Source organism: Aspergillus chevalieri, chromosome 1 (assembly GCF_016861735.1).
Source record: "Aspergillus chevalieri M1 DNA, chromosome 1, nearly complete sequence".
Classification (NCBI taxonomy): domain Eukaryota; kingdom Fungi; phylum Ascomycota; class Eurotiomycetes; order Eurotiales; family Aspergillaceae; genus Aspergillus; species Aspergillus chevalieri.
In genome coordinates, this window is record NC_057362.1 from 1,213,216 (window position 1) to 1,233,686 (window position 20,471).

At 49.8% G+C, this 20,471-nt stretch overlaps 6 protein-coding genes across 6 annotated transcripts; 3 read left to right on the forward strand and 3 right to left on the reverse strand.

Annotated features, from left to right (window-relative positions):
* Window positions 1-161: 161 nt before the first annotated feature.
* Window positions 162-1,437, forward strand: ACHE_10434S (ATP-binding protein; the record flags this gene model as incomplete). The annotated part of the gene is made up of 3 exons (XM_043279231.1): window positions 162-168; window positions 230-1,301; window positions 1,389-1,437. The coding sequence occupies 3 exons, from the start codon at window positions 162-164 to the stop codon at window positions 1,435-1,437; spliced, it is 1,128 nt and encodes a 375-aa protein (XP_043131554.1).
* A 611-nt stretch (window positions 1,438-2,048) lies between these two features.
* ACHE_10435S (class I alpha-mannosidase 1A) lies at window positions 2,049-4,650 on the forward strand (the record flags this gene model as incomplete). Its single annotated transcript, XM_043279242.1, has 2 exons — window positions 2,049-4,561; window positions 4,614-4,650. The coding sequence occupies 2 exons, from the start codon at window positions 2,049-2,051 to the stop codon at window positions 4,648-4,650; spliced, it is 2,550 nt and encodes an 849-aa protein (XP_043131555.1).
* A 505-nt stretch (window positions 4,651-5,155) lies between these two features.
* On the forward strand, window positions 5,156-7,488 carry ACHE_10436S (DUF2013 domain-containing protein; the record flags this gene model as incomplete). Its single annotated transcript, XM_043279253.1, has 6 exons — window positions 5,156-5,201; window positions 5,303-5,395; window positions 5,481-5,599; window positions 5,667-6,020; window positions 6,069-6,222; window positions 6,272-7,488. The coding sequence occupies 6 exons, from the start codon at window positions 5,156-5,158 to the stop codon at window positions 7,486-7,488; spliced, it is 1,983 nt and encodes a 660-aa protein (XP_043131556.1).
* Window positions 7,489-7,633: 145 nt separating this feature from the next.
* On the reverse strand, window positions 7,634-8,854 carry scw4 (putative cell wall glucanase (Scw4); the record flags this gene model as incomplete). Its single annotated transcript, XM_043279264.1, has 2 exons — window positions 7,634-8,721; window positions 8,785-8,854. The coding sequence occupies 2 exons, from the start codon at window positions 8,852-8,854 to the stop codon at window positions 7,634-7,636; spliced, it is 1,158 nt and encodes a 385-aa protein (XP_043131557.1).
* A 1,060-nt stretch (window positions 8,855-9,914) lies between these two features.
* Window positions 9,915-11,606, reverse strand: lcbA (serine C-palmitoyltransferase subunit lcbA; the record flags this gene model as incomplete). Its single annotated transcript, XM_043279275.1, has 4 exons — window positions 9,915-10,097; window positions 10,145-10,636; window positions 10,698-11,208; window positions 11,278-11,606. The coding sequence occupies 4 exons, from the start codon at window positions 11,604-11,606 to the stop codon at window positions 9,915-9,917; spliced, it is 1,515 nt and encodes a 504-aa protein (XP_043131558.1).
* Window positions 11,607-12,299: 693 nt separating this feature from the next.
* On the reverse strand, window positions 12,300-18,145 carry FKS1 (1,3-beta-D-glucan synthase; the record flags this gene model as incomplete). Its single annotated transcript, XM_043279286.1, has 3 exons — window positions 12,300-12,627; window positions 12,684-17,954; window positions 18,015-18,145. The coding sequence occupies 3 exons, from the start codon at window positions 18,143-18,145 to the stop codon at window positions 12,300-12,302; spliced, it is 5,730 nt and encodes a 1,909-aa protein (XP_043131559.1).
* Window positions 18,146-20,471: the final 2,326 nt, after the last annotated feature.

The following is a 20,471-nucleotide window of genomic DNA, read 5'->3' on the forward strand; positions in this document are numbered from 1 at the left end:
TGTTATACATAGCCCTCTGCAGTCGATATTGAATAATGACCTCAGTCTGCGATTTTTCTTTCTTTACCACATTCCGATGAGTAGGCATGCGAACATGGCCGCTTTTTCTTCTTTTTCTTCTCCGCCCTCGAGTCCTTCACCGTATGATGCACCCCCATCATATGGCAAGTAAGCTCTCTTCTTTGATAGCAGATACCTTCCTGAATTACTAACTGTCTATTTAATACAGAACTCTCCGCATTACACACCGCTAGCTGCCCGCGCACGAGAACCATTACAGAGCTTGCCAAAGTCCTGGATGAGCACCGAGTTGCCCTGGTCAGAGGGCCCCCATCCTCGGGCAAAACAACACTCGCAAGGCTCCTCCAAAGCTATTATGTCAGTCGCGAAGAACCTGTTGTCTTCCTCACAGGCTGGCCCCGCAAAACTGTCGACCCACCGATCTACCTCTATGAGAAATGCAAAGAAGCCGGGTACGAGGAGGTCGATTACATGACCGTCCAGTACTCAAACATCACATTCATCATCGACGAAGCGCAGCAATCGTACAATGATAAAGCGCTGTGGCGGGGTTTGATCAAGTCGCAGAGCGGCTGCCAGAGCGGCGCGAGGATCTGTTTGTTTGCGTCGTATGGCAACCCAGTCATGGGGACGCCCGAGGGGCCGGGGGGTCCGCCTGTACATTTTGAATCGGAGCAGCGGGTTTCACTGCTAAGGTATTATGCATCACATGGACCGCACTCGAATAACCTTGGGCTGTTTTATACGGTGGAGGAGTTTGAGTATGTGCTGCTGTTGTGGTCGGCGGTTAACGAGGTTGAGATTGCACCGGTTGCGAGGAAGGTTCTTTATTATGTGACTGGTGGACATCCAGGGGCAGTTGAATCGCTGGTGGCGTATATATTGGTATGTTTTCTTTCTTGCTCACATTTCTCGTATTTACGGGACGTCGTTCACGTTCTTCAGGCATATTACCACTGCGAAGTAGAAAACAACAGCATCAAAACAATTACAGAGAAGCACCTAATGGATTCCCTAGAAGACGGACCCAATCTCTTCGCCTCTCTCCAAACAACAGTCTTCTTCCGGTCCTTCCCAACCTCGCAACAACTCGCACTCACGCCCGCCGCTGCAACCGCGCTCCGTCGGATCATCCAGGAAGGGACAATCCCATGCGACCTGGACGATCACGGAGTTGAACTCTGCTTTAAGAGAGGCTGGGTGCACACGGATTATACGCACAGTTCTCCAGCTGGAGTAGAGAATTTGGTTTGCTTTTTGCCGACAAGATTGCATGTGAAGTAAGTTCGGCCCTGGTCCTGTTTCTGGTTCTGTTCCTGAACCGAATTTCTGTGTGGAGTCGGTTCTAACAGGGGCTTACGGAGTAGAATCTTGGAGGATCTCCTGGGAATAAACCAGCCGGGTTCGTTTTTCTGAGTGTTGGCTGGCTGTGGGTGGTTAATCTTGCATGGTTATAGCATATGCTGAAGCCGGAACTGGGATCAGCTAGCGGGTATTGATTCTTATACGATCCATAATCAGGGGGGTCAGAAGTTGTCTTACATTCAGTAGAAAATTCGAAAGATTCCATGCAGATCCCGGGGATCGGATCTCGATATTGATTGTTGCTATTTTAGACACGGTCGAGACTCTCTTAGAGGGCTCAAAATGCCACAGAAAAGGATGTTAAGTCCACAGACAGAACAAGTCAGATCCATGATATTAGGCCATTATTATTGTAGTAATATGGGTAGCACTACATAATGGAAATTATTTTTCCCTGGGCGCGGCTCTTGGCCGATTTCATTTTTCTTTCAGTGTGTCTCTCCTTTCCCTCTATTCTCCCTCTTTGAAAGAGACATGAAAGAGAGGCTGTTGCTATTATATGCTCTTTAATGGATAATTGTTGATGCCTTGACAGTGCCTTGTTCTCTTTTTCCTTCATCTTTCTTTTACCCAGTCACTCGTTTACCTCACCTGCAACAGGGGGAGTACCTTCCTCTTTGTCCCTCCCTTTCTTCATTCCATTCTTTTCAAAAGTACACAAAATGCTCGTACCACGTCGATATCGCGGCCTTTTGATCTTCGCCGTCGTGTTCGCCGTGGTGTTTTTCCATTTCGTCCGTTCCCACGACTGGCAGATCGTCTTCCCGGGCGACTATCACGATCATCACCCCCATTTCCCCCCGCCGCCAGGTGATCTCTTCTCGCAAAACCCTCCCTCGCTCGACTTCGTTCCCGGTCCTCCCCCGCACCAACAAACCGCGAATACCAAACAATCCCACGAGAACGCGAATCAAGTCGGTGTCAAAACGAGCGGTAACGGCGACGGTCAGGCCCAAAATGCGGGACTCGGTGGTTCTGGATTGCGTAAACAGCAACAGAAACAGGGAAACCAGGGGAAGCAGAAGCAGGGCCTGAGCATGTTTCCGGTGAAACGACCGCCGCCTCATTGGAAGAAAGTCCCGGAAATCTTCCCCCTCGCACCGGAAGAGCGGATCACGCTGCCGACTGGTCAGCCGAAGTCATTACCGAAACTGCAGGCCAGCTTCGAGGTTGAGTCGGTCGAGGAGGAGAGGAAGCGGTTGGAGAGGTTGGATGATATTCGGAAGACGTTTGAGTACGCGTGGAACGGGTACAAGTCCTCCGCGATGGGGAAGGATGAGCTCAAGCCTCTGCGCGGTGGCTACAAGGATACATTCAATGGCTGGGGAGCTACGGTGGTGGATGCGTTGGATACGCTTTGGGTGATGGGATTGGAGGAGGAGTTTGCGCTTGCGGTTGAGCATGTCAAGAGTATTGACTTTACGACGAGCGAGAAATTGGAGATTCCTGTCTTCGAGACGGTCATTCGTTACATGGGTGGATTGTTGGGTGCGTATGACATCTCGGATCAGCAGTATCCCGTGCTTCTGGAGAAGGCTGTTCAGCTTGCGGAGATTTTGATGGGGGCTTTTGACACGCCCAATCGCATGCCGACTTTGTTTTACAAGTGGACACCAGATCAGGCATCGAGAGTTCACCATGCGAGCCGTCGAGCGGTTCTGGCGGAAATTGGCTCACTTTCAATGGAATTTACGCGGTTGGCGCAGTTGACCAAAGACGACAAATACTACGACGCCATTGCACGCATCACCAATGAGCTGGAGAGTGTTCAATCTTCCAGCAAGCTTCCCGGTCTGTGGCCTACCAAGCTGGACGCCACTGGATGTGAAAAGCCTATACCCGCACATGCTGTTGTGCGCGATGTTCCATCCCCGTCCAACTCATCGACAACTCCTGTGCTCACGCCCAGTGCAAGACCAGCTCCAACAGATATTCGGAGCTATACGCATTATTTCGAGCGACGCGGTGAGAGTGGCCTTGCGCAAGATGCACAGCCTGCCGATTATGAACAACTGATCAAGGAGAAGAACCCCGATTCCTACATTGTACCCGCAAATAGCGACTGCAAGGGAGCCTTGATAACTCAAAACTCTTACAAGGATGCTTTTGGCTTGGGAGCAGAGGCAGACTCAACGTATGAGTATTTGCCCAAGGAATACATGCTCCTGGGTGGTCTGAACGATCAATACAAATCCATGTATGAGAAAGCAATGGATACAGCTCGCGAGCACCTTCTCTTCCGGCCCATGGTGAAACATGGCCGTGATATCCGTTTCTTGGCCACTCTTGACCTGAGCAAGCCTCTTGCAGAGCTGCAGCCGAACCAAATACCAACCAGGTACGAAGCGACGCATCTGACCTGCTATGCCGGTGGCATGTTCGCGGTTGGTTCCAAGTTGTTTGGCATTGATGGTGACATGGACATCGCCGCTAAGCTTACGGACGGCTGTGTGTGGGCGTATGAGTCTACATACACTGGCATCATGCCTGAAACCTTCCTAGTGATACCTTGTAAAAAGGGTGAATCATGCACGTGGGATGAGGCGCGTTACAAGGATGCCCTGGACCCTTGGCGAGAGGAGCGTTTGGCTGCGATGCAAAAGTTGAAGGAGCAGGCCATCGAAGCCAAGGAGTCCCAGGAGGTCGCGGTCGAGGCTGATGAGCCGGCTGCCACGCCTGAAAAGAATGCTGTTATCTACGAACGAAACGGAGTCAAGCGTGATGCGACAGCATCGCAGACCACCGAAACACCAGTACCAACAGGCCCCAGGGTTAAAGTCACACGCCGGAGTCTCCTTTCACCATTGCCTGGGGATCCTGCTTCCGCGCTGGCTGATGATTACGTTAAGACCCGGATCAGGGAAGAAAGATTGCCACCTGGGTTTGTCCGCATGACTGACCGACGCTACCTATTGCGTCCCGAAGCAATTGAGTCTGTCTTCATCATGTACCGTCTCACAGGTGACAATTATTGGCGGGAGAAGGGATGGAGGATGTTCGAGGGTATCTCCAAGCACACACGCACCAATTTCGCACATTCGGCAATTGAAGATGTCACTTCGATGCATCCGGAGTTTCAAGACTCAATGGAGTCGTTCTGGCTTTCGGAGACGCTCAAGTACTTCTATCTGCTTTTCAGTGAACCGAGTGTCGTTAGTCTTGACGAATACGTCCTGTGAGTTGTCAGTATTCCAGCTTGGGAGAGCAATGTTGCTAACTATTTCCAGGAATACGGAAGCCCACCCATTGAAACGACCTACATAATTGCTAACAGTAGCTTCTTCACGTACATTATTTCTCTTTTGCCTTTGCTTTTCCGGTTCTTGTTGCATACTTATTGATACCAAGTGCTGTCGTGTTTGATTGTATTAGCAGATGTTGGTTACCAGCGTGTACGAAGTATGAACTATAATGCCATTCTTAATACTACTGTATATTATTCTATAACATCCTTTTTGATGACCTACAAAGTTGTTGAATAGTAGTATTGTCTGGCACCGATGGATCGCCTGCAAATCCCCCGCCGCCTTTTTTTACTTCGCCCACGGTCCACCATCACCGAACACCGCACTAGTTCTGCCTGCCTCTATCTCATCAACTCCAAATCAGCACGTCCGCCTCAACCCCATACCCGTCACATATTCAACAATCCTTCCTCCCATTCACTGGGAGCAAAAGAGTCTCCTTGACGGGGAGGACAAGAGACGAGACGGGATGAGTGCAGAGCATCACCGACAGACGCCCCGACGACGACTGCGAGCCGTGGGAAATGGAGTCCGAGGTTATTTTAGAGAGGGAGCAGCAGTTCTGGGATGGTGCGTTCATTCCTCCTCGATTGCTTTTGTTTTTCTTCTTTGGTTTTAGCATTGGTGGCTTGTTATGTGTGATGCTAACTAGCTATTGCTGGTGTTGACAGAACTTCAGCAAATCGTTTCTACCCCTTGCGACTCGGAAGATCTGATTGATAATGTGCTACGGAGTTATTTGAGCTTGACTGTTCAGTATAAGGGTGTGGCTCCTCTTATCTTTTCTGGGTGCTATCTGTTATGCGCAGCGTGGTCTCAAGATGCGGGGACTAACCTGACACTGGACAGATGAATACCTCAATTCCGAACTAGACATCTCGCGCTGTTCGTTCAAACTATTTTCATCAACTCTTTACGCCTCTCATGGAGATTATGTCCGGAGACAGTTGTTATATGGTTTATTGCAGGTATGGATTATACCAGTTGGGATTCGCGCACATGGGCAACGTTGACGGTTCTGTTTCAACGAAATAGGAAGACGATCCCAAAACGCTACACCTCATATCCTCCTTCCTCCTCTTCGACGGTCGCCAGAATGAAGCTACTTTCCATGCAATGAACGATGAGGGAGCGTTTCCGCGGTTGTTAGAGCTATTACAGAAGAGGAAGAATGATAGCCATGGCCATAGCGACGAAGATGAAGACGGCGGAGCTGGTCTCCATCGCATGTTGATGGATCTGTTATATGAGATGTCGAGGGTACAGAGAGTGAAGATTGGGGATTTGGTGCTTGTGGACGACGATTTTATCAAGGGGTTGTTTGAGCTCATTGAGAATCTTTCGGATGATGTTAACGATCCGTATCATTATCCGGTTATTCGTGTTTTGGTAAGTGCTTCTTGACTTGAGTGAAGGACGGTGATGCTGACGAAACAGTTGGTGTTGAACGAGCAATTCATGATTTCGGCGCATGATCCTATTGACGAACGGTCGGGCTTTTTGACGAACAAGGTGATCAAGGTGCTTTCTATGCAGGGGAATTATTACAAGACATTTGGCGAGAATATCATTCTTCTCATCAACAGAGAAGGTCGGTCCTTGTCGCTGAACAGATAGTATGCAGGAGCTAACCTGAACAGCTGAGACATCACTCCAGCTCCTCACTCTTAAGCTCCTATACCTTCTCTTTACCACTCCATCTACGTTTGAATACTTCTATACGAATGACCTGCGTGTCCTGGTTGACATTCTGATCAGGAATTTGCTCGATCTGCCCGAGGAAGCTTCAGCTCTACGACACACCTACCTCCGCGTGCTTTACCCGTTGCTCGCTCACACTCAATTGAGATATCCTCCATATTACAAACGTGACGAATTGAAGCGCATGCTAAACATTCTCATGCGCGGTCAGCTCTCTGGACAAGAGACAGACGAGGAGAAGATCCAGCATTTTGAAGATGTCGACGAAACGACAAAGCGATTGGTGATGCGCTGCGCAACGGTCGAGTGGCTGCGGGATGTGGAGCCTGAAGTTGAATCGCAAGCTGCATCTCGAACAGGATCTGTTTTTGCAACCACCGGGGAGCCCCTGGAAGCATCGCAGATCACCTCATCCAGCAGCAGCTCTGACAGGGATACTGCATCGCCAACTGGCCACCAACAAGCCCCTGGCTCGCCAGACGTACGACACCACCATCGTAAACTAAGCGCGGTGAAACGACTAGGAATGCATCTCGAACCGGCTTCCACATCCTCTTTGAGCGTACGCGAGGTAGCATCCCAACATGAAAAGCCGGGTGTCATCACACCAAGCCGAGCAGACCTCCCACCTGAAACAGAATTTGTGCACCCCGGTGCCAAACCCAAACCAAAGGTCAAACCCGAGCCACCCAAAGCAAGACGATGGCGCGGACGCCGCAACCACGAGGAAGATGAGAACGCCGACAGGATCCCGGAAGACTCTCCGATACCATCGAGTCCAATCCCAAGAGCCGTCACCCCTACGCCGCCACCACCGCCGCCAATAGCAGGGAATCGACGAAGATCAACAAGCACCTCTTCCTCGCTCGCACCACCTGTTTCAGCTCACTCGCGACGCTCCGCTTCGAATCCTCCCCCGGCTGTACCTCCACCGCGACGGTCAGCAACACATCCTGCTGTGCAGTCCCAGAATAGCCAGTATAATAACCAAAGTAATCTTAATAGCATGGTGCAGCAAGGGAAATATGGGCAGAGACCTGAACCGCCAAAAACACGTCGCTGGGGACGGAAACAGGCGCAGCAGTCTGAGCAGAGTGGTACAAGAGAGCATACGGTTAGCGTTGAGGAAGCAGTACAGAACGCTTCGTTGGAGTGATACATGGTTGTCTGAAGTCTGCATTGCTTTTGCATACATTGCATGAATCATTGCTTGTTGCTTATTGCTAAAGTACAGCATACATAGATGGCTATTATACATATATCGTATACAGTATAACATAGAATGCAAGAAACGATCACAATCAGCGATTAATCCCCCAAAACTTCTCCGCTCCAAACGTTCCCTCATTGTCAGTCTTCCACAAATCATCAAACGCCGTAAACAACACCAGCCCGGCATCCCCATCCCCCTCATCCTCACCCTGTTCACGAAACACCCTCCTCAAACTATCCACCGCAACCCTCTGATTCTCCTCCGACGGCACAGCCTTCCCATTCGCCGTCCCATCATGCGGCCACCCACTCTCCGCAATAACAGTCCTCTTCCTCCCCCCATTCTTTCCCTCTGTCCCCTTCGAAATCCGCTTAGCAACGTCAATCGCATAATCCCCGGCTTTGTCAGGAGTCTGCGTCGCATCGAAGAAAACATGACAATTCGCCGCGCAGTAATCCGACGCTTCACATAGCTCCGGGTGTGCCAAGAGCATTGTGTAGGTATCGACAGTCACGACGGGGCCCTGATACCCTGCGGACCGGAGGATGCTGCGTGCTTGGTGGAGGGCGGAGATTACCTCTGGGATTGTGGCTTGGTGCGTTTGGACTAGTTCGTTTCCGATTGCTATAGTGTGGAATATATCCCATCCATTTTGTTGTGCTCTTTCGTCTCGTTTTTCCGGGTCGGTAGAGTGGGAATGAGCAACGTCGATAATGGCATCGAGCGAGTGGGGGAAGTCGGAGAAATCGAAGATACCAGCAAAGACGCGGAGGTTGTGGCGCTTTGCAGCTGTTGTTACGGTGGCGGTTTGGTTGCAGTCTATGCCGTAGATTCTTATGAAGCTGTAGTCGCTTTCTGCGCCTTCGTTGTTCTCTGCTGGTGGCGGGGTGGATAGAGAGACGAGTCTGTCGATATCTGCATTTACCTCGTCTTGGGATTTGCAGGTGCTGTCTGTGTTGTAGGGGGAGTAGGAGATTCCGAATTTTCGTTTCTTCGGTGGTAGTTGGGGTGGTTTGCCATGGTGGCCGTGCCCGTGGCCACCATGGTGGTGGTCGTGATTGTTATGGTGACGAGGGGACGGATGTAGCTCGACTTCTACATTGGTGCCTAGGTTTGGGGCTAGATTTGGATTTGGAACATCTCGTTTGTGGTGCTGGATATGACTGTACGAGATTCCTGTACATTGCCATGTTAGCATCTCTGACATGCAGCGGCTGTAGTCACTCTGAGATGCAATACCATGAGGAGCCGCGACTGCGACTACAAGCAGAGCATTGAGAGTGATCAATGCTTGAGTGAGATGTCGCATGCTGATCTTGAATCTTCTTCGCTCTATAGCCGGTAGCCCTAACCGAGTATACTGTGCACCCGATGTACAGTAAACGAGAAATCAGGGAAATGTCAAGATCTATTGAGAAACAAGTTAACCAGCACCTCAGCTTGAGATTAAAGAATCAAATAACGATCAATGCAAGTACAATGAACCCGAATCTCTGACACTCTCCGCACTGCAAGTATGTAGCAGACAACACAAAATCCAACGTTTCAACCCAATCCAATCCAACACAGTGACACAATGCAATGCAACAGTTTCCAACTCCCAACAGACGAGCCCAAGAATGAAGAATGTCCCACAAACCTGATTCAAAGAAAATGTTCCTTCCGCGGAATGCTCGGGGCTAATCTCCCAGGAATGCGTGAGCGGGTAGGGAGCTCGTGGGATTTAGATGTAATTAAATACTCCGCACTCTGGGGTAATTTATCAGGAATGGTAGGGCATAGTAATATATGGTGTCTGTGTTCCTGTTCCCTTGAGGGGCAAAGGGATACTGGACTCCTGGAACGGGGGAGACAGAATGCTGTCTTGGCAAGGGAGGATGGGATATCAAGGGAGTTGCGACATTGGTCTTCTGTTTTACTTTGTTTTGGTGTTGCTTGCCACACTTGGTACTCGCTTTTCTAATTCTTTCTGGTAGAAATTTGGTCTATGCTTTCTGCCACTAAGTATCGAAATCAGTCCGTATTAAAGATGTATGAATTAAGTCTAATAATGTCCACAATGAAAGCAAGAAAAAAAAAGACCAAGCAAGTGCGAAAAGCTGAACAAAGTCTCGCCAACAGAATCAAAAGAGGCAGTGTTTCAGTACAAGGCCGGCCACTGTGCAAAGGGATAGCCAGACCATCCTCTTCGTAGAGATGCTATACAAATAAGTGTATGTAGGGTCGATAATAATAGACAGGTATTAAGAGTGAGCAAGAGAAGTGGACATAGAAGAAAGAAGCAAACGCAACCTAATGAAACCCAGCGAAATCATGGCAACATGAATGTCATGAACAAACTCCGTTTTTGCAGTTTAATCAATAGGGCATCACTTCTTCCTGCTGACGATTTTCGTGATAGCATGGCGGATTACCGTCCCTGCCTTTTCGATTTCTTTCCGGGTGAGACCAATGGTCACGCAGACCTTCAGGGCCGGAAGAAGGAGCTGCCTGGGCTCGAAGTTGTCATCGAGGGTCTTTACACGGGTGATGAGGACGCCATTTGTCGTGCACTAGAACAGTTAGACAAGTTTTGATTAATCGGGAGCAAGGTACCTACCTCATCCACAATATCCTGCAACAAAAACTGTTGATCCTCGAACGACAACCTCTTCGAAGCAACCACCTCAGGCTTAAGGGGCAAGATGATGACAGGGTTCTCCGGAGCGCTGGTGCAATAAACCCAGTCACTGCGAGGAACCAGTTGTGCCCTCAAGACCTTGGTTTGTTCCCGGAGCTGAGAGATGATATCGGGATTGCTTTGGAGAAGGTTGATTGTTGCACTAGCAGTTGTAGACAACATCGCGGGCAGAGCGGCGGAGAACGTGTATGCGGCAGCAGAGATACGCTGGTGATGCACGATTTCCTCCGAGCCAGCGCAGAAACCACCACCTGCGACGAGTGGGCCGGCCAGCGATCCCACAATCATATCGACCTCCGCCGCATCAACGTTCTGGTGTTCCGTCACGCCACGACCAGTGCGACCAAGGACACCAAACGACCACGTCTCGTCGAGGATAAGCCGGAACTTGTACTTGAGTTTCAGCTCGATCTGTGAAAAACAGGTTAGCGAGACGTCATCCCAAAGATGCCTCAAGGGAAAGGTTACATACAATCTTAGGCAGATTGACCATATCACCATGAGACTCAAATATACCCTCAGTGATGATAAATCTCCGAGTGAGCGGCTTTCTGGCCTGCTCTTTGGTAACTTTGGCCAAAACCCTCTCCAGATCCTCCATGTCATTATGCTCATACCACCGCACAATACTCCGAGAAATCTGGATACCCTTCCGAACAGCAAAGCTAACACCCTTATCCGCAACAATGATATCGCCACGCTTCGAGAACGCCGGGATAACACTGGAGATGGTCGAGAACGCCTGCGCATAGATGATACAGGCGGGAGTACCGAGATACGACGCGACATCCGCTTCAGTCTTCATGTGCACATCCTGTGTACCGTAGAATCCACGTGGACCGCAGGGACCGACACCGTAGTTGCGAAGGGTCTGAATAGCCTTTTCCTTGAGCGATTCGTTTGTGTTGAAGTTGTAGAAATTGACAGATCCGAGGTTCATGACAGTGCGACCGTTCGAGAGCTTGGACTTGGGGCCAACGGGACTAGACCAGGCGTCAGTTGAAGCACACATGGCAAGAACACTCATGGCAAGAACAAAGAGGGCATCCTACCCAACAATAACAGCCCTCTTCTCGACCTCCATCTCCTCCAAAGGCGTGGGACTTCCCACCAAGGGCTCCGGGGTCCATTCATCCACCAGATCATCAACTTCATCGTCCGAAAGTTGAACAACGCCGGGCTTCGTCGAATATTTGGGCGCAAGCAAATACCGCACAGCGAAAAGGAAAAGGAACAATTCGACCATCGACCGGACCGGGTCATCTTGGTAACTCGACTTCACATAGCGGAGGAAAATGGCAGATCCGGGGAGCTGATGGAACAGGTTTGCTAGTTCATGGAGGTACTCCGAAAGGAGACGTTGGGTCTCCTGGATATCCATGACTGGAAAAGGGCAGCGCTCGCAGCGCAACAATCGAAACGGAATACCAGAAGAAATTATATCTGCTGTGGTCCAAATGAGAGAGAAAAAGCGATAGAAATGAACGGGATGGACGAAGGAGTCGGGCGTACAGGACAGACGTCGGAGATTGATTTAAGGAGCGACGCGGAAGTCGAGCGGACCGCACGTGACTATCAAGAAGGTTGCATAATTTTATGACTTTGGCATAAACGGTTCTTCTACAACCAGAATAATACTACTACGTAGTGATAGAGCACCCTGGTGTATAATAATCGTTGCGTTTGCTCTAAGTACATTGAACGAGGGAATCAAAGAAATCGAGAAAACCGGTAATGAAAGTGAGAAACAATTGGAAAAGTCTAATGAGGGAACAGAACACCGAGAATACAAACAGTAAACACAAAGATGGGCTTCATTAAAATGGACACAAAACGACACGAAGAGAATATATCAAAGAACCGCAGGGTTTACCGCTTTCCTTCCATGCTTTCTGTATCTTCCTTTTCTTTCCTTGGTTCTTCTCTTTCAAAGACATTGGATACGTTATACAGCTCGTGTTGATGCTCCGGGGCTGAAAATTCAGCAAAACGAAGAAAATGATGGGAAAAAGAAAAAAAAAAAAAAACGCCCTTTCATGAAAATAGAATTGGAAATTTAAAAAGCAAAGATACTTTAAGAACTTGCGGAACCAGAAGGAGTGGGCGCGCCAAAACCGCTGGTGATCGGCTGCATACCAGCCGGCAGATTGCTGCCAGTGTACCCGTCGATGGTGTTGTTGTTTTTGGTGTCAAGAGGTTGCAACAGACCACCACCAGCGACACTCGACAGAGGATCAGAGTCAAGACCCAATGCAGCCTTGTACTTGCGAGCGACCAGGGGTACAACAAGCAGGACAAGGAAAAGAATGAGCATCGTGAAGTAGAGAATGGCAAAGCGGATAACTCTTCTCTTCCGGAGCTTCGACTGCTTCAGGGAGTAAATCGGAGGACGGATTTGACGACTATAAACCGAGTTAGATACCGATCAATCTGGTAGAAAGCGATGATGGAAACTTACCTTGGCCGCAACCAGAACAGACAGACAGAGTGGAACTTGTCCACGAAAGGAATGCAGAGAGCCGGCAACATGAGGAAGAGAAGAAGGTGACCGAGAACAAAGTCGGCAGAAAAGTAACCCAGTTCGGTGATCTTACACAAAAATTCACGGCCAGGCTGCGAGACGGAGTGCCAACCCATGCTGTACCATTTTCCAGTCCACCAGGCGATGTTGGACTGATCGTGCTTGAACTCACGAGTCAATGCCAAGCAAATGATCAGCTTGTAGATGAACCGCTGAATGGCAATCATGGCAATCATGCCCAGAACGCAACGAGGCCAGGACCATCCCTCAAGGAAGAACATAACCTCGAAAATGGCAAGCAGGACGATCACAGCAATAGCGTGAGCGATGGCAGCCAGAACGGCACCGAACTTCTTGCAGCACATGCTGAAGAGAGGACCCATACAACAGGCCATACCGAAGAAGGCACCCGACACACCAGCGTTGATAGCAATGGGACCGAACGCAACGATGGCGATACGCAAGATAGGGTCAGATTGGTTTTTATCTGTCGATGCCTTTTCGATACCGGTTCTGGAGTTGATGTAAAAGTACGGGATAATGGTGACCCCAACCAAGATCAGAGGGACGAAGATTTCGCTGTAGAAGACGTTGGAAATGCGCGCCCTTGGCACGTCACCAGCGCCTTTCTCCGACGGAACACCGAGCAGCTTACGCTTGTAACCGGTGATACGGGTACGGGACAGACGGCAGAAGCCGATCCACGAGGACTGGTGGGTACGAGAGTTACCACGAGACAGCCAGCGCAGATAGTCACGGTAGTCGATGAAAAAGTCATGCCAGGCGAACTGATGAGGGTTGAACAAGAAGGGCGAGATACACAGGGCAAGCAGGGACACCCAGAACCAAAGAAGGGATGCCGTCCAGACGGTGGATGTCGAGAACAGGAGCATCAGCAACAGACGAGCACCGGTGTAGATGGAAGGACCGGCGAAACGCGAGTAAAGGACACCAAACGGAATACGCGCCGTAGCGAAACCACGACCAGTACCAATATAACGGGCACCGCCGAAGGACAAGTTCTGATGCACAGCGTTGGCGTAGATTTGACAGACAAACACTTCGAACATGAAGGAGAACGATCCAAAGTGTTTGGCCAGACGGATAGCCATACGCCAGAGACCCCTCTCCGTCAACTCCTGAACGGCCAGGGGCACGAACGAAATGAAGAAGACAATGAAAATGGAGATAACGCAACGGTTGATCCAGTCAATGACAGGAATCAGGTTGGCACAGTAGGTCGGGCGCAGGGGATCCGTGATGGGCAGGTCAGAGTTGTACTTGCAGGTGATGGTCTCGTGCTTCAACGCTCCCAAGTTGATCAAGACGATCATGAACATTTGCACCGACAGCATAATGAACATGTTGTTGATGTGGAAACCAGGGTGGGCGAAGTAGAACGACAAGAAACGGTCAAGTGGCAGCTGAGTACCCAGGTAGTAGTATTCACGCGAAAGCATCTGCTCACCCATACCAGTACCAATCTTGGTGGTGAAGTTGAGAATGGAACCGAAACCAAGATCACGACCTTTACCACACTGGAAGTACTCGCAGTGCTTGATTCGACCACCACGGAGAAGAGCGTTCATACCAATGTAGATATCTTCGTTCAGGTGCAATCCCTTCTGAGCCTTGGAGACACCTCCACGAGTCGTCATGAAAATACCGTTCAGGAAGTCAGGGTGACCATAGTGCAGTTTACCACCAATCTGGGCAAGAGTACGAGCGAACAAGGTACCGAATGTCTGTTCCTTTCCGGCTGCGACATCACCAAGAACACCGACGTTCTCGGAGAAAATGTATTCACGAGCACCAAGAATGGCAACGGGGTTGGTGTTGGTCGTGGGGATACCGGGGGTGTAAGGAGAGACGTTGTCCGTGGTCAACTCTTCGAATTCGGCAAGAACGCTACGGATCTTCAAGCACTCTTCGAGATAGTTGTCTTGGTTGGCATCAATGAGCTGGATGTACTCGCCACGGTAGAAGATGATGGCATGGTTCTGGTTGTCCGACTTTCCATCACCGAGGATGGGGTTACCAGAGAGCTGGACCCTGAACTTGGGCTTGCGCAAGTTATTCTCAAGCAGTTCACAGTGACCGTCAATCAACGCTGAGTAGAGACGAGGCTCCTCACCCTCGTTCGCCGGTGGCTCTTCATCAAGATAGGCAATTTGCAGGTCAGGGTAGGCACGGAGAAGGAATTCAGTGTTCTCACGCTCCTCCTTGTTGAACTTGGCGTAACGCTGCATGGAGACACAGATCTTAAATTTGCGGCGAGCCATTCTCTCGAGTTCACGTTCGAGCTTTTCAGAGTTGCCGCCGAACATCTGAACGACCTCCGGGTTCTCCACACGGTAGAGAAGCTTGATAGCCCGGCTGTAATTCATGAAACCAGAGATGGTACGGTACAAGGTTTGCGAACGGAGAGAGGACCAGATACGGGTGCGAAGAGTGTACTCAGGAGCAGCTGACTTGAAACCGATACAGTAGAAGGGCAGATCGTCGATCTTGCTCTTGGCCACATCCTTTTCGTTCTTCTCGGGCTCGCCGTTGAACTGGGACGTCTCGTCGGCCAAGATCTTGGTATCCTTGACGAAGCAATCCCACTCGTGAGGGTGCAACTGCTTCAGGTATTCTAGCAGGGTGACACGAGAGTAAGGCTCATCCTCACGAATGATCTCACGAAGGGACAACAGGATCTTTTCGCTGTAGTGAGGGATCAGGACGGAGAATGTGGGCATGTTGTCAACCGGCAAGGGCTCGGGCATGGGAGTGGAAAGAGACTGGGCAAAGAAAGAGATACGACGCTCAGCCTCACTGCCGGCCGGGAAGAACTCCGTTTTGAACGACTGGTCTTCCTGGGAGACAAAAAAGGTAGGGGCACGGAGGGTCCGCTTGCCTTCCTGTTCGGAGGGCACCTGGTGGTACAGGAGCTTCTGGACATGGTCAATGGCCAACAGGTGCTCACGGTACATGGAGATGATAATAGCGTTCCAAACTTGAGAGATCAGGACCTTTGGTTTGTACTTGATCTCCATGTCGGTGGTGGCGAGAACCTTGGAGTAAATACGTTTTGGCAGACGAGAGAAGATGTTTCTCCAAGGCGACCAGATCGAGACACCAAGGTAGAATGACCGGGCGACCGAGAAGACCGTGTTACAGATAACGTACCAGAGGTAACTATCCAGGAAGAAAAGTGTCAGATCCATGAAGAACATGAGACCGAGCAAGATCTGAGGCTGCTTGTAGCACAGGACATCTCCGACGTATTTGATACCAATACACTTCTTCAGGGCCATCGGCGACAGAATCCGAATCGGGTCCTTGAACGACAGCGTCAAGAAGAAGTACGATTCCGATAACTTGGCACCAAAGACACAAATCCAGAGACCGTAGGACATCCACATGTCATTTCCTTGGAGACGCGGAAAACTGGCTGTGAACGTCTGACTGGCAACATACTGACGGCCGTGCTTCTTCATGTAATTACCGAAGAGCGCGCCCAGGGGCATAAGGGCGAAGAAGAAGAACGTAGCCAGAGCGACAAAGAAGTGAACGATACCAATGATCAGGGGAATTGGTTCCTTGACCTTGCTACCCCAACCAAAGACGAAGACACCGGGAGCCAGGTTAATGATGAGCATGCCGAGAAGGAACATCAGACGCTTGCTCAGGTGCTGCGCACCAGCCCATCGGCGTGGAACGTAGAGCCATTCGCAGAGCGTAGCCAAAACCTGAATGAAGGAAACCAACGCACCGCCAAATCCGACTGCAGACCAATAATAAGCACCAGGGGGCTTGTTGTCCAGTTGTTGCTGATAGTTCTTGGTGTAGATGGTCGGAGCGTTGTAGGCGGTGAAGAACCAGAAACATCCCAGATGGATAACCCAGATACGGTTGAAGTTGGTCACCATGTGGAACCACGAACGGGTCTCCTTGTAAGTCTTGAAGAATGCCTTCTTCCAGTTGACATCCTTCAGTTTGGTCCACCGCTCGCCTATAGGGATGTCCACCAGGCGGGTCTTGTCCTCGAGCTTGATACGCTCGATACCTTCGGGGTACCAGAAGAGCTGGTTCATATCATCGTAACCAATGACTTTGTTGTGATCACGCTCCCGACGGACGTACTTGCCATCCACGATCTCGTAACACTGATCACGGCAGTATTGGTAGAGGGGAGTGATCACCTCATTTAGGTATGTAAATTCCTCAACAGGCTCCACGCGGTTCTGGCATTCAGGGGTTTGGTAGTAGTCGTCGGCGCATTTGAAGATGAAGCAGAGACATTCCGGCAGGAACCGGACCTGATTAGCTTCACCCCAGCACATCAGAAACAGGGCCAGCTGACGGATCCGGTCGTGCTGTGACATGCGATTCATGCGGGTCTTCCATCTGTACTCAGCCGCTTCCAAGCTGTTGTCACCCTCCAAAGCCTCGAGGGTCTCGTCGACGTTTTCGGGATTCTCCTGCGCGGCCTTCTTGGCGGCCTTGCGGGCCTTCCGCGTCTTGCGATCCGCCTTTCCGAGCTTCATGTTGGCAAATCCGACCGCGTCGTCGAGATCCAAGTGGGCAGCGAAGTACCAACGCCGGTAGTTGGCATTGTCACCACCAATGTAGTCGGCGTGCAGGGAGAGCAAGGCCTGGTTGGGGGTCATACGAGAAGCACGTGAGTCGAGCAAAGTCAACAGATGGTCGTACATGTTCCGCATGCTGTCCCGCTGGAAACCGAACTTGTTAACTAGATCAAGGAAAATGTCTTCGATCTCCTCTTTGGAAACTGGCACCTGAGCATCTGACGACCAGGCCGGGTAGGGTTCGCGAGAGCGCTGACCAGCTGGCAAAGCATTTCCATAGTCCATGCCATATACAGGGGTCGAGGCACCCGAGGATCGGTTGGCGCCGTAGGACACCTGCGAGGATGGAGGGCGGTAGCTGTATCCCCGGCCACCGTACTGGCTATCGGCGTAGCTGTTATAGCGTTCATCTCCCCGGCCGTAGTAGTCCATGTCCGCGGCGCGAGCGGTCTCGGATCTCATGGTGAAATCACTGAAGGTCTCGGACTCATCCTCGGAATCACCCCTGCGTCGACCGCCGCCATAGCTCTGATGGCCATTGCCTCCGTCGTAATACGGATCGCCGTAGTAACCATCCTGCTGACCGTCGTAATAACCACCTTCGTGGCCATAGCCATCAGCTGGGTAATATCCACTGTCCACCAGTCAGTATGTTTCCGTCCTGGAGACCGTTCAAGGGATGAGAGGCACATACTGCTGATCATAGTAGCCATCGCCATAGTCGTTGGGGTCATAGTACCCTTGACCGTGTTCGTCTTGGTAGTAGGAATCACCATGAGGATGGCCGTAGCCATCATCATAGTGACCTCCCGGGTAGCCTGACATAACGGGAAGTCGCTATAATCGAATTCTCTTTCACGATTTCTGTTCATGGTAAGGGGGTCTGATTAGCCTCTTTGGTTGTCATCGCGGCAGGTCCGGCCAGGTTGTCTTACATGAACAGTCACCCATCTAACAGATTAAGTTGTCGATATAAGAACTCTCTTCAGAAGCATCAAGATGCAAACGATTAGAGCAAACGATTATTGTGAGGTAGCAGTCCTATGCTGATGATTCTAGGACTGAAACGATCCTGCGTCGATGAAAAAGACGGTGGTCGACTTTTAGAGAACGAATGGACGGTAGGAGGGAATAACGAAAGAATAATAAAAGGATAAGATGATAAGTAGGGAAGCCACCAGACAGAGCTGCACCTGCGTAGTCAAAAAAAGACAAAGAGGCGGTAGTGGTGGACGATAACCTCCCTCCGGCAGTCCTTCTTTCCTCTTAACGAGAGAAAAGCCAGAAAAGAAGGAAGGGGGGAGTCAAGTGTAGGAAGTTGTCTAGAAAAGACGTTTCAAACGACAACAACCAAAAAGGAAGAAACGAAGAAAAAAAAAAGAGCGAAACCGGCAAAAGAAGGAAGAGGGAAGAAAAAGAAGAGAGGGAGGGAAAGACGCGAACAGGAAAAAAGAGAGTGTGTGGTGGTTTAGCGGTGGTGGTGGTGATTAGTGGTGGTCGAGGAAGGAAGAGACGGGCCAAAGACTTGAATGGCCCAGCCTTTTGCAACCGGGTTATTTTGGGAATCAGGATCTGCTCATTTTACCGGCCATACAATACCCATACGCTTCCGGAAGGCCTTGTGGTTGGCCGGTGCCTTACAGTCCCATGCAGCAGCACCTGGTTTTGATCATTTTACCGGTATGTATACGATACTGGTCATGTATGGTACCTGTCATTACACCACGCTCAAGCCACATCCCCTGATGGGGGCTGGTGTGAGTTCCCATAATAGCACATGATTGGTTTAAAATGTCCCCACTGCTACAATTCAACACTTGTTCAGTTCAGCTTCATACAAGTATTTTCAGTGCACAGTTTGAAAATACACAAGTAAAGAATAGAGCCAGCGTGAGAATTGTGCCTGCATAGATATTAAGGTATATGCAGACTCTATACAGAGTACTTCTAGTGCTTATGTGTCAATTACTCTAGAAGAAATACGAGCAATAGGAATCCATGGTATCTGGACGGCCCCTGAGACTAGCTCCACCGCCCGACAAAGATACCTACGTGTCGGTAATTTGATATTATTACACCATTCTTACATACAGGTACATCGTTTCCGTTGTCCTCGCTTTTACGACTGGTATGAAGGGATGGCATCACCATCGCCATCGGTCGTTGCCATCATCAATAATCATAAAAATTTACTGCACTCGTCTCCTCACTATTTGCATTCGAATAGTGGCGAGTCCCTGCATGCGTTGCTGGAAAAGTTCTCTATTCCCTTTGTACTCGTACACTGTATCCGAGAACCATGGGAAAGGATGGAGCGCGGACCAAATATCAGTACATAGATGCTTTGTATTGTAGACAAATGAAGCTCCACGAAACCATGGATATAACACTCAACACAGCAATTGACTTTTGACTGTTGTCGAAAGTATTCGTACTTGTACTTAATTATGTTGGAACAGAGTATATCCTACTCAATGTTCATTGTACTGTGCGTACTGCTCTGCACTCGATAATCGCTTGCGGCTGATAAATCGCCACCTTTGCTCATGATCCCCCTTCTCGGCTATCCCTGACTGCATGGGGTACGGTAAGGATCACTGACGGCCAGTACGGAAATTCAGTGTCAAACTAGTCTTTCTATTCTAGAATCTAAACGCCAAAGTGCTACTACTGGTCTATTTTAATTAACCATCTGTCTGTCACGAGAGATCTCCTATTATCGCTCTCTTCTATGATACTTCCATACAGATACGGAGTAATGTATTAATGTATGCGCATACATAGTACTTGTACAGTACAGTAACAATACATATGGATTAAGTTGTGTTTCAGATATATCGGGCAATCGATCGTAGTCCACCAATCATACCAAATCCTGGGCTTCTTTTCATGGCCTCGACTTTTGCCACCGTTCCTGATTTGCTTCTTTTTGCTTATTTGGGTCTGCAGGTGGATGCAGGGTGTGGTGCACAAGTACAAGTCCAGTACGGGGTGGTACAGAATCTCATTTCGATCGGGAACTGCTGGAGTGCAAATACGGAGAAGAGCGAGTATCCATTTTATTCTAGAAGGAATCGAGGCTCCAGCTAATAGTGGTCAATAAATTGTCAAATAATTAATCAAGGCATTCCATTGTTCCATACCGATTACT